The following is a 12,959-nucleotide window of genomic DNA, read 5'->3' as shown; positions in this document are numbered from 1 at the left end:
GCTAATAAAACACTGCACAATGACTTTTGAAAACATTTTAATTTAAAAAGAAAATCACAGTATGGAACCAACATATGAAAATAACCAGTTGCAAACTTGTGCTTTGTTGACATGAATAATGACCATTAGTTCTGAAGATAAATGTGCGGTTGCAGTCAAATTTTTCGCTTGGGACCAGTACCATATTTAGCAACAGGTTTAACCTGCCTGGCAGGTTTGTCTTAGCTCTTTCCTGGTGACGTTACTTAGGTTTTCATGTGATATAGATCATGAGCGCAGTTGGTGCCTTTCACTTCCATCTGTGAAGTTATTCCTCAGATGCAATTTGTTAGCAGGGATGCCATCAGTGATTCCCCCCCCCCAAGTTATCGCTGCCAATCAAAAATATAAATGTAAGGCCCTTGTCTGTCATGGCCTCTTAGAATTGAATTGTCATCAGTTGACCCCCCCACCCCTGTGAGGTCGAGGCATGTGGGTCTGGATTTAACTGTGATTAAGAGGGTAGCAGCCGTCGCAGAAGCTTCCCGGGTTGTAAAATCTGCTGCAATGTGCTAGGGGGTTGGTCCGAAGGATGTTCCCGTCTATGATGTCGATTTCCCCTCCTCAAATCTCGGTGCGTGTAATCTGAGTGGGTAAAGCTGTTCAAAAATCAGAATAAGGGAAAGGGCCGTCAGATGACAACTCACAGTTCCAGGGCACGGCAAGGCACTGCTTCTGTTTGCTTACCATGATGACTTTCCACCGCTCAACCAGTATAGTAGACACTTGTGAACAAATATGTACTGCTCCTAATACAGAAAGGGAGGCCATGTTAAAGAGATGCTTCAAAACAAAGGAGTGGAGAGATGGTAAGGAAATTCCAGCAATCTATAAATGGAAAGTCACTCAATTTTAATTATCTCCGCTTCCACAGCTCCCACACCCTTCATTCAAACAACAAGCACATTATTAATTAGTGAAGACTGTAGTGTAGATAGGCTATATATGCCAAGCTGCCAACCTATAGAAATCAACTTCCAGAACAAGTTGTCCAGATTTGTCTGAAATTCAAAATTCTGTCAAGAACATTACTGCGGGACAGTTATTGCAGTATATTATGTAATAGGGTAAAAAATAATTATTTATACTGTTCAATTGCACAACATAATCATGACTCTTTAATCGTTAATAAAGGATTCAATATAAGGCTTTGTTTTCAGTGCATGAACTTTGTAATGGCGGAAGCAGTTGCAGCCTAAATCAAAGTATATGAGATTTAGACGTGCCATCGTCAAAATTCGCCTTTACTAATTCTATTTTCAACCTTGGCTAGAAAAAAAGTATTAAATCAGATTAATCAAATCTCAAATGTCAGAAATAAAACTCAGCACACTATTTTTAAAACAAACCAATAACTGATATAACAGATAGACTAATAACAAATAGATTGAATTGCATAGTTTATGCATCGACAACAGTTTATTTAGATTTCTATTTCATGAAAGTACTCGTATCGATGTCTTGCATGCTATTTGTATTACATATTTATATTTCCTATATGCGCTATTGCTACTGAAATGATGGAAATTTCCCCATTGTAGTAATAAAGGTTATCTTATATTGTACCAGACCCCGTTCTCGGACGACGTCTCCAGTGACGTATTAATTCATTTCCGGTTCAGCGGGCGTCTTGTGTATCTCCAGATACGTATTATTTGGCTTGTTATTTTGTTCTTCATATTTGGTTACTCTCTGCTACAATGCGGTTCCAGAAAGACCTATGTGACAAGTGACCTGTACAACCCAATAATTTATTTCGGTGTTTTGCGACTTCATGACACGATAGCTTAGCAATTAGCATCATGCTTTTCCGTCTTTGTCTAACCACTCCTCGCCCTCCGTGATAACGTAATAGCGTAGCCCCAACCAGCTTTTCCCCTCTCTTTTCGTCACGGCGGACGGACAAAGCGTCGTACTGGATTTTTATTTCTACTGTAAAGGGCAAGAGCATAGCTTAAAGTACTCCGGCGTAGTGCCAGAAATCTGGTGGATGTTTATTTATTTATTATTATTATTATAATTTTTTGTTTTTTACAAAACTCGCCCTATATATCTCAGTCGGAAAAAGGGTCACGTGACATGCGAGCGAGCGTGGCAGATAGCAGTGTACAGTACGTGCGCTATAATAACATCTAGCGTATGGTTTGTAATTGTGTGGTCATCTTATATTTCCCTCTCGCCGCTACTGAGGGGTAGTTCAGTTCAGCTCACTGCAGGCTCGTAAGACACGCTCACAGGCATTCACATGCGGGGAGCTGAACAGCCACCAGCCCTCACAATCGTTCGATAAAGAAAAGGCTGCAGGCTTGGTGAGTCTGTCTGTATGCAGCCCGCATCAGTTAAACATAACCGCGAGATACGTTTGAAGTGCCAATAATCCTCCTGCAGCTACCTGGGCCGCCAGCTGGCCCGCTAGGTGGCTTCTTAATCAAAGCACAAGCTGAGGGATCCACTGGACCACAGCGGTGTCACAGTTTGGTTATGTGGGCTGGCTAAGCACAGTGGTGTGATCCAAGGTAAACCCAGTTGAACCGGTCCTTTCACGTCCACATGAACTCAAGTACTTTTGTGTAAAACTATAAATAACCAGGTAATTTTTTTCATCAGCTGGTTATCAGTTCATAAAGTATTGATTTATATGATCATATATTGGGATAGGCTCCAGCACGCACGTGACCCTAGTGAGGATAAGCGCTTTGGAAAATGGATGAATGAATATTGGTTTTCCATTCATAAACTGATTATCTGTTTGCAGTAAGCAACCCCCCCCCCCCCCCCGATTAATGGTGTATGTTATAGTATGTTCAACAAGCTATAGTACCACCCTCAAAGTTAACACTTAAAAATCATGGGACAGAAGCAAGGTATCACATTGCGGATTACATTGTACAGCATGGGAAACCGGATGTATGTAGGTACGTTGGAAATGTTTTTGTAGTTCGTGTCCTAATTTAACCCTGCGTAATGGCACACTCGCAGAGAAGAAAAATTCAATCTGGCACTCCATGTCACAAAGGTTGCCGACCCCTGCTATAGATGTTTTCTATAATTGTGACGTGATAGTGGTGGTATTAAGTGTATTAGGTTGGCTAAGTCCCTACTGAAGACTCAGGTACCAAATGCATGGCCTGCCGCTGGTAAATATAAATAAATAATTTTCAGTCTCTGTGCTGCACACTTTGTTCCTTACTTTAGCAGTTCTGTGTGATTACATTTCATATAATTGTTTTGTCTCGTTCATCATTTGTTTCTGATATCTGAACTGTGCTTATACCAGATTCTGAACCATCCACATTCGATGTTGTCGTAGGTCAGCCACAGCAGCTCGTACATCGGGCTGGATGCCTCTCACGCACAGCTGCATCAGCCACAGCACTGTGACGAAGGTCCCCGATCGGCCTACGCCTGCACTGATATACAACGGTGAATGAGTACAAGCCTCTGGATGGCACAGGAGTTCATCATTCCAGCATGACTAGATAGGCAGAGGTCAGACCTGCAGTGCACAACAGTCGGCCCCAAATGTGGAATGGCTTCCAAATGCTGCCGCACGTGATCTGAGAAAGTACTGAGTGAGGACGGGTCTTTAGGGATGCCCCGGTCTGGCCAGGATGGATAGTGATAGTGTGTTATGATCCGATCTGTAGGACAGTCTCTCTGAAACACATAGCACCAGCGTTTAATCTAACGTAAACGTTTTGAGTCATCACCTTGGCGGGAGGCGCGCACCTCTGTCAACACTGGTGATTTAAATTTAGCAAAAGGGAAGACACATTTTTCATACCTGTCTGAGGTTAATGGTGGAGATAAAATAGTCTGGGCCTTGTTTCCGAGCCATTGTTGTTACTTGGAAAGGTCCGTGATAAACTGTTCCTGGTTGCAGAGACCAATACTCATCACATAGTACCTGCACCCATAGAAACATTTGACTTGATCATACATTACATGAATAGTTTGCCCAACTGTTGGATTATGTACACTGCCTGGCTAGAAATTCAACATTAGGTTGGATGATAGCTGCAATGATTACCATCAATTAAGACTAATGAATGCAGTCAGTAGTTTCTCATTGGTTTAACTTTAAGACATGAGAAGATGTAACAGTGGAAAAGATAGGGGAGCCCTTCAATGTACCTGTATAGGGCAAGGAGACATATTTGGTAGCCTAAACCAGAACCTAATTACCAACAACTGTGCTGAAACACTGCATACTGTGAGAAATGACCCCATTTCATTTCACTGGTAAGAAAATAATTATTGACTACATTTTCCTCTATTTATGCCACCAATGCATAGTGACTTCCAGAACAATTACATGCTCCTCCACCAGATGGCAGAAGGGCAATTAACCCCTAACCAACTGGTGTTATTCATATAACAGAATAATAGCTTTGTGTTCAACTAAACTGACCCAGACTTCACTCTCTGTAAGTACATTTATTAGTAAATTGAGAGGAAATCAGCATTATTTCAGTAAACTGAACTTTATATGCATTTTGTGACAGTTGTTTTTTTTTTTTTTTTTTTTTTTTTTTTTTTTGCTGTGACATCATTCTAACGTGAAGTACATGCCTTGGCTAAAAAAATGTTGGGCAACATTGGCCTAAACTACCAAAGCAAAAAATATCATGACAGTTAATGAAATTATTTTATACTGGTTCAATTATAGCAATAATACAACCCCAATTCCAATGAAGTTGGGACGTTGTTTTAAACATAAATAAAAAAAGAATACAATTATTTGCAAATCATGTTCAACCTATATTTAATTGAATACACTACAAAGGCAAGATATTTAATGTTCAAACTGATAAACTTTATTGTTTTTAGCAAATAATCATTAACTTAGAATTTTATGGCTGCAACACGTTCCAAAAAAGCTAGGACAGGTGGCAAAAAAAGACTGAGAAAGTTGAGGAATGCTCATCAAACACCTGTTTGGAACATCCCACAGGTGAACAGGCTAATTGGGAACAGGTGGGTGCCATGATTGGGTATAAAAGGATCTTCCCTGAAATGCTCAGTGATTCACAAGCAAAGATGGGGCGAGGTTCACCTCTTTGTGAACAAGTGCATGAGAAAATAGTCAAACAGTTTAAGGACAATGTTCCTCAACGTACAATTACAAGGGATTTATGGATTTCATCATCTATGGTCCCTAATATCATCAAAAGGTTCAGAGAATCTGGAGAAATCACTGCATGTAAGCAGCAAGGCCAAAAACCAACACTGAATGCCCGTGACCTACGATCCTCAGGCGGCACTGCATGCAATGTGTAAAGGATATTACCACATGGGCTCAGGAACACTTCATAAAACCATTGTCAGTAAATACAGTTTGGCGCTACATCCGTAAGTGCAACTTGGAAATCTACTATGAAAAGCAAAAGCCATTTATCAACAACACCCAGAAACGCCGCCGGCTTCTCTGGGCCTGAGCTCATCTAAGATGGACTGATGCAAAGTGCAAAAGTGTTCTGTGGTCCGACGAGTCCACATTTCAAATTGTTTTTGGAAATTGTGGACGTCGTGTCCTCCGGGCCAAAGAGGAAAAGAACCATCTGGATTGTTATGGACGCAAAGTTCAAAAGCCAGCATCTGTGATGGTATGGGGCTGTGTTAGTGCCAATGGCATGGGTAACTTACACATCTGAGAATGCACCATTAATGCTATAAGGTACATACAGGTTTTGGAGAAACATATGCTGCCATCCAAGCAACGTCTTTTTCATGGACGCCCCTGCTTATTTCAGCAATACAATGCCAAACCACATTCTGCACGAGTTACAACAGCGTGGCTTCATAGTAAAAGAGTGTGGGTACTAGACTGGCCTACCTGGAGTCCAGACGTGTCTCCCATTGAAAATGTGTGGCGCATTATGAAGCGTAAAATTTGACAACGGAGACCCCGGACTGTTGAACAGCTGAAGCTGTACATCAAGCAAGAATGGGAAAGCATTCCACCTACAAGGTGGGATGCTCAGTTCCCAAAAGTTTATTGAATGTTGTTAAAACACAGTGGTAAACATGACCCTGTACCAGCTATTTTGGAACCTGTTGCAGCCATAAAATTCTAAGTTAATGATTATTTGCTAAAAACAATAAAGTTTATCAGTTTGAACATCAAATATCTTGCCTTTGTAGTGTCTTCTTCTTCTTTTCCTTTCGGCTTGTCTCTTTAGGGGTCGCCACAGCGCGTCATCCTTTTCCATGTAAGCCTATCTCCTGCATCCTCCTCTCGAACACCAACTGCCCTCATGTCTTCCCTCACGACATCCATCAACCTTCTCTTTGGTCTTCCTCTAGCTCGCCTAGCTTGCCTGACAGCTCCATCCTCATCATCCTTCTACCAATATACTCACTATTTCTCCTCCGGACGTGTCCAAACCATCGAAGTCTGCTCTCTCTAACTTTGTCTCCAAAACATCGAACCTTGGCTGTCACTCTGATGAGCACATTTCTAATTTTATCCAACCTGATCACTCCGAGAGCGAACCTCAACATCTTCATTTCCGCCACCTCCAACTCTGCTTCCTGTTGTCTCTTCAGTGCCACTGTCTCTAATCCGTACATCACGGCTGGCCTCACCACTGTTTTATGAATTTTGCCCTTCATCCTAGCAGAGACTCTTCTGTCACATAACACACCTGACACCTTCCTCCACCCGTTCCAACCTGCTTCGACCCGTTTCTTCACTTCCTGACCACACTCACCATTGCTCTGGACGGTTGACCCAAGTAATTAAAGTCCCCCACCCTTGCTATCTCTTCCCCCTGTAGCCTCACTCTTCCGGGTGGTGGGGGAAGATCATTCATTCATAGACATATATTCGGTCTTATTTCGGCTAATCTTCATTCCTCTGCTTTCCAGTACATGCCTCCATCTTTCTAACTGTTCCTCCACCTGCTCCCTGCTTTCACTGCAGATCACAATGTCATCTGCAAACATCATGATCCACGGGGATTCCAGTCTAACCTCATCTGTCAGCCTATCCATCACCACTGCAAACAGGAAGGGGCTCAGGGCTGATCCCTGATGCAGTCCGAGCTCCACCTTAAATTCGTCTGTCACACCTACAGCACACCTCACCACTGTTCTGCTGCCCTCGTACATGTCCAGTATTATTCTCACATACTTCTCTGCCACTCCAGTACCACAGTTCCTCTCTGGGTACTCTGTCATAGGCTTTCTCTAGATCTACAAAGACACAATGTAGCTCCTTCTGACCTTCTCTGTACTTTTCCATCAACATCCTCAAGGCAAATAATGCATCTGTGGTAGTCTTTCTCGGAATGAAACCATACTGTTGCTCGCAAATACTCACTTCTGTCCTGAGTCTAGCCTCCACTACTCTTTCCCATAACTTCATTGTGTGGCTCATCAACTTTATTCCTTTATAGTTCCCTCAGCTCTGCACATCACCCTTGTTCTTAAAAATGGGCACCAGCACACCTTTCCTCCATTCCTCAGGCATTTTTTCACGCGCTAGAATTCTATTGAACAAGCTGGTCAAAAATTCCAAAGCCACCTCTCCGAGATGCTTCCATACCTCCACAGGAATGTCATCAGGACCAACTGCCTTTCTATTTTTCATCCTCTTTAATCCTAACTTCCCCTTTACTAATCATTGCCACTTTCTGGTCCACCACACTTGCCTCTTCTACTCTCCCTTCTCTCTCATTTTCCTCATTCATCAACTCCTCGAAGTATTCTTTCCATCTAGCTCGCACACTGCTGGCACCAGTCAACATATTTCCATCTCTATCCTTAATCACTCTAACCTGCTGCACATCCTTCCCATTTCTATCCCTCTGTCTGGCCAGCCTGTATAGATCATTTTCTCCTTCTTTAGTGTCCAACCTGGCATACATGTCATCATATGCCTCTTGTTTGGCCTTTGCCACCTCTACCTTTTGCCCTGTGTCGCATCTCAATGTATTCCTTTTGCCTCTCCTTGGTCCTCTCAGTGTCCCACTTCTTCTTAGCTAACCTTTTTCCTTGTATGATTTCCTGTACTGTGAGGTTCCACCACCAAGTCTCCTCTCCTTTCCTGCCACTCTGATCACCTTGGAGAGCTGTGGTCCAGTCTTCTGGAAGCTTCTCCTGTCCACCGAGAGCCTCACCTCTTCCCGAAAAGCTGCACAACACTCGTCCTGTCTCAGCTTCCACCACATGGTTCTCTGCTCTGCCTTTGTCTTCCTAATCTTCCTCTCCACCACCAGAGTCATCTTACACACCACCATCCTATGCTGTCTAGCCACACTCTCCCCTACCACTACCTTACAGTCGGTAACCTCCTTCAGATTACATCGTCTGCACAAGATGTAATCCACATGCGTGCGTCTACCTCCGCTCTTGTAGGTCACCCTATGTTCCTGCTTCTTTGGAAAAAAGTGTTCACTACAGCCATTTGCATCCTTTTTGCAAAGTCTACCACCATCTGTCCCTCCAAGTTCCTTTCCTAGATGCCGTACTTACCCATCACTTCTTCATCACCCCTATTTCCTTCACCAACATGTCCATCACAATCTGCACCAATCACGACTCTCTCTCTGTCCGGGATGCTCAGAACTACTTCGTCTAGCTCCTTCCAGAATTTCTCTTTCACCTCTAGGTCATATCCTACCTGTGGGGCATAGCCGCTAATCACATTATACATAACACCCTCAATTTCAAGTTTCAACCTCATTACTCGATCTGATACTCTTTTCACCTCCAAGACATTCTTAGCCAACTGGGCTTGGGACCGGCCTACAGTTTGCACTGGGTTGTGCCCCCCATAGGGCTGCATTCTTGTCTTTGTAGTATATTCAATTAAATATAGGTCGAACATGATTTGCAAAGCATTGTATTCTGTTTTAATTTATGTTTAACACAACGTCCCAACTTCATTGGAATTGGGGTTGTAATTAAAATGCACTAAAACTATTCTGCAGTTAAAATCTGTAACTTCTAAGCATTTTGATGTGGACACTATAAAAGGTTATTGGTGAAATTATTGAAATGCAAAAATAAAAAAAAAGGAGATGAGGGAACATGAATGTTCGTGGTGAATTATCGTCAATGAATAATAATAAAAAAATCTGCATAGAGCAAAACCCAGAGATTGATAGGAAAAAGCTGTTCAGTATCGCTTTTAGAATACCATAACTTATCCTGCACCTATAGTCATGCAAAAAAAAAATTCTAGCTCGGGAGCATAACACTGCACTGGATTTAAGGGGCTTCCTGGTGTGAAAAGAAAGAGCGATCTTCTCATTGAGCCTCTCGCAACAATGTATTGATTCTGTTAAGGAATGTATTTCTTGCCATGAGGGCTCACAGATGAACAGAGATCTTGTCTCACACACTAACACAGAGGGAATGTGTGTGTCTCACCAAGTCCCTATATCTCAGAGCTGTCACCATAACAATTATCTTGACATTCTGCTCCCACACCATCCTCCAGAAATCGTCTATGGTGTCACGCATGGGACCCTGGGTGCAGATAAAGTCTCGCTCAGATCCTCCACCCTGCACACATATGTGGACAAACCCGTACTTCTACGTAAATCGATCTTGCAGTATTCATTTAGGGGTGTGAATCAACTCTTACAGGTACAAAATTGGCATTGATGTAATCCGAGTTGGGATAGGAGTTTTGAATGGACAGCCTCACACGGCAGTGGTCATCTATAGTCACATGCGGTTGAGAAAAATGTAGGTGAATGGAAGTCATAAACACTGTTGAACATACTATTACTGTATGTTATGCACTTACATGGTAATATGTACGGGTATCGATTCTTTTCTTTGTTAGCTTCCAGGCCCGCCGCCTCGGTTGAAAGATCTTTGCCGACATCCCTCAGCCCCTTCACAAAAGCATCAATGAGATGTGCCCATTCTATCCATGAAAGTGTTCAATAGTCATAGTTTTCTTGTTTTGACTTTATAATTTAATAATGGTGACAGTTAAAGTGTATGACTTATGAAGCACTCATACACATAAAAGAAACATTCTAATTTGACCTTTGTCATTCAAAACCAACATTGAAAAGTTTCTTGCTTAGACATGGAAAAAATAAAACAAAGTTTGAACTTTAATGTAGCAGACTAGTTACCTCAAGTTCCTGCTTAAACCCTCTGTTGTCAGAAGCAGAGAGTGTCTGGCATGTAGACTCAAAGTTGCGCAGGATCTGTACTTTTGAAAATGTCTGCACTCTGCAAAAATACACTGGGCTTTAACATCATTTCTGCAGTAAATATAAAAAGTCTACACACCCCTGTTCAAATGCCTTTTTTTTTTTCAACATAAAAAAGAGACCAAGATCCAGTAACGTGCCCTATAATCTGTAAAACCCAATTGAATTGAATAAAAAAAAACTTTTAGAGAGGTTAAATAAAAGTAAACAAGTGAGATCATGTGGTTGCACAAGTGTACATGCCCTATTATAACTGTGGATATGACTGTGTTCAGAATTAATCACATTCAAACTCATGTTAAATGGAAGTCCTGCTAACATTTGAAGTGCCCATTATCAATCCAAATAGATTTCAGATGTTCAAGTAGGCCTTTCCTTCCATTTACATTTTTTTTCTAATAGAAACCAAAAAAGGTCAACCTTAGTTTAATTGGCCCATAGCAGATTTGATCACTTTGAGATTTAAAATGTGTATTCCCAAAATTTAGAAATTCTGCAAAACACTATCCAGAGTTTCAAACACTACAGGTCTTTAACATCATTTAACATCGGCCTGTCTGTCTGTCTGTTTGTGTTGTAGTATGTCCCTCCACTGGTTTTTACTGACAATAGGGAAAGCGGATCCTTGAGCATATTCTGAAAATATCGGAGTGAATTTTTATGAGCCTGACCTCATATCTGTTCTTGCCGTGAAGCACTAACTCAAGCAGGATGTTGAAGAGTGATTATTACCAGGTTTAGTCTTGATGCTGTAAAAAAGAAAACACATCTTAGAAAGTAAACTAAACCTCTGGGTGATGAATAAGAAACTGAAGCAGTTACGTTGGTGTCTATCCCCCTTTTTCCATCTTTTCTCCTCCATTTACTTATCCTTATTGTACATCCAAATATTCCGTTGCGCTGGTTGAGATAAGCGAAGTCTAGTTCCTCATGTCTACCATAGCCGTATGTTGCCAGAGAGAAAACAAAGTGAGCCTAACTACATTCTTACAGCAAAAGTGTGACACAGCCCAACAAGAGGAAAAACCTGCTCCAACAAGTTTCTAACCCGAAACACTCACAGTCACAGTTTCAAGGACAAAAGGTTTCAAAAGTAGTGCCTATATAATATAGAATTACCTTTGTGAACAATGTGCAGCTGAGGATTTTTTTTAGTGAGCCACACATCGAAGACAAACCACCATACTGTTTCAAGTCTGTTTTTAATAATGTTCCTACTGGCCTAGAGTCCAGGGTGGGAAGTGAAGTGGTAAGAAGGGTGGAGCCAGAGGGTGGAGACTGAAGCTGTGAGGAAATGAAGAGGAACACTCAATGTACTGTATGTCATGTGGCCCTCAGCTATTCGTCGTCATTCTTTGTTTTTGAGAAAAAAAGCATCTCTTTGATGTGCAATGCTCATTTCCCAATGGTTATGGCTATTATGCACATTTGCTCCAGAAACAGCTGTTTATTGTACTGTATAGTCACATACAACATAATTATAATCTTATGAATCATATTGATTACTCATAGGAATTCCCACTTTTCCTGACATTTGTTCCAATCTTTAGTTGATGTAATCATAATGGAGGTCTTCATGATTGATTTCTGTTTGTCATACTGTAGGGAAAACAGTATTGTAGTACAACGGTGATGTGGCCTCAGTCACTCTCTGATCATCTGTAAAACAAACACATCAAAACAATTTAGCTTTTGACCCTTTTTAAAAAAAAAATAAAAACACTCAGTGCCGAGCTCGTTCCCATTCAGAACACCTTCAGAAAAGTTACAAGTGGTTAACTGTTTTGCTGCGCCAGGGCTCCCCCTACAGCAGTGCTTCTCAATTGTTTTCTGTTACGACCCCCCCCAAGGAAGGACAAAAAAAATTGCGACGCCCCCACCCGCAGCCCTCGCGAGTCCACCTGTATATACCATTGGATATAAAGGATAATCTAATATATTCCTTATAAACATTGAAGAAAGTACAAGCGAAGGATATAGATCAATTTTCAATAAAGAATACATTTATTAATGTTGTGTTCAGTCTGTAACAGAAAATAAAGTGCATCAATTTCCCTGAAATAGAAAAGAGCGAGCGCAACAAGCGCACCACTGCCATCTACTGCAGTGGATGTGCAATTGTGCTTGCTCATGTAATTTGAACTATACAGTATTAGCAATGAGAGTTTCTTTAACCAATCAGATTTCAAATGTGTCTTTCCAAGGCCAGCGAGCTGACCCTAAATGACATCAGCATTTTTCTGTCCCTTGATTGGTTGGTCAGAGCAAGCCAAGTTCGACTCCAAAAACAATGATTTGTGCACATTTGAGAATCAGCATCTCTGGTGAGTATGGTGTATTTTATGTAAATGTTGTCCATTTTTGTGATGTTATCAGATAAATATTGATTGTGAACTCCTCCAGATGATGTCCATGGCACAGTTGCATGTTGTTTTGATGAATTAGAATTGCAATGCAATTGCAATGCAATAAGTGACTGTATTAAAAGGTGGATTAAGTCGTATAAGTCTCCAGCAGTTCCAGGTACCAAATGCATAGCCTGTCCCTGCAATAGTCCAAAACAGTGGGCTCTAAAATTTATGCCCAAAAGAAAATAAATCTTTTACCAAAATTGGTTATTACCATACTTTGTTATTGATCCGACTCGATAGCAAATGATGGATATAATTATTGACAAAAAGAGATGTGTTTGTCTAGTAGGCAGTGTTGTTCATTCACTTAGTAACTTCATGAGCGACT

General features: G+C 41.4%; 1 protein-coding gene and 1 long non-coding RNA gene across 4 annotated transcripts; one reads left to right on the top strand and one right to left on the bottom strand.

The window, feature by feature from the left end:
- Positions 1-20: 20 nt before the first annotated feature.
- On the bottom strand, positions 21-11,448 carry LOC133403821 (receptor-type tyrosine-protein phosphatase dep-1-like). Of its 3 annotated transcripts, none has more exons than XM_061679128.1 (11): positions 11,340-11,448; positions 10,892-10,969; positions 10,140-10,239; positions 9,800-9,890; positions 9,635-9,711; positions 9,418-9,552; positions 3,824-3,946; positions 3,536-3,696; positions 3,314-3,449; positions 727-788; positions 21-638 (listed from the first exon to the last, which is right to left on the bottom strand). In XM_061679128.1, exons 2-11 carry the CDS (start codon positions 10,894-10,896, stop codon positions 494-496), a joined length of 1,035 nt encoding a protein of 344 aa, XP_061535112.1. In that variant the 5' UTR covers positions 10,897-10,969; positions 11,340-11,448; the 3' UTR covers positions 21-493. The 3 variants fall into 3 exon arrangements, with proteins under 3 accessions (XP_061535112.1, XP_061535129.1, XP_061535120.1); XM_061679145.1 differs by having other exon boundaries at positions 9,418-9,516; XM_061679136.1 differs by lacking the exon at positions 11,340-11,448 and adding an exon at positions 11,043-11,173.
- Positions 1,635-4,456, top strand: LOC133403834 (uncharacterized). The gene is made up of 2 exons (XR_009768739.1): positions 1,635-3,176; positions 3,350-4,456. It is a non-coding gene; the product is annotated as an uncharacterized LOC133403834 (long non-coding RNA).
- Positions 11,449-12,959: the final 1,511 nt, after the last annotated feature.

This window comes from Phycodurus eques, chromosome 1 (genome assembly GCF_024500275.1).
Source record: "Phycodurus eques isolate BA_2022a chromosome 1, UOR_Pequ_1.1, whole genome shotgun sequence".
NCBI lineage: Eukaryota > Metazoa > Chordata > Actinopteri > Syngnathiformes > Syngnathidae > Phycodurus > Phycodurus eques.
This window is presented reverse-complemented; position numbering and strand designations above follow the sequence as displayed.

Coding starts and splice junctions, on each gene's coding strand:
- LOC133403821 (XM_061679128.1), bottom strand. Junction 9,553..9,634: donor TCAATGCCAATTTTGTACCT/GTAAGAGTTGAT, acceptor ATATGTGTGCAG/GGTGGAGGATCTGAGCGAGA. Junction 789..3,313: donor TGTGGATGGTTCAGAATCTG/GTATAAGCACAG, acceptor TTTCTGTATTAG/GAGCAGTACATATTTGTTCA.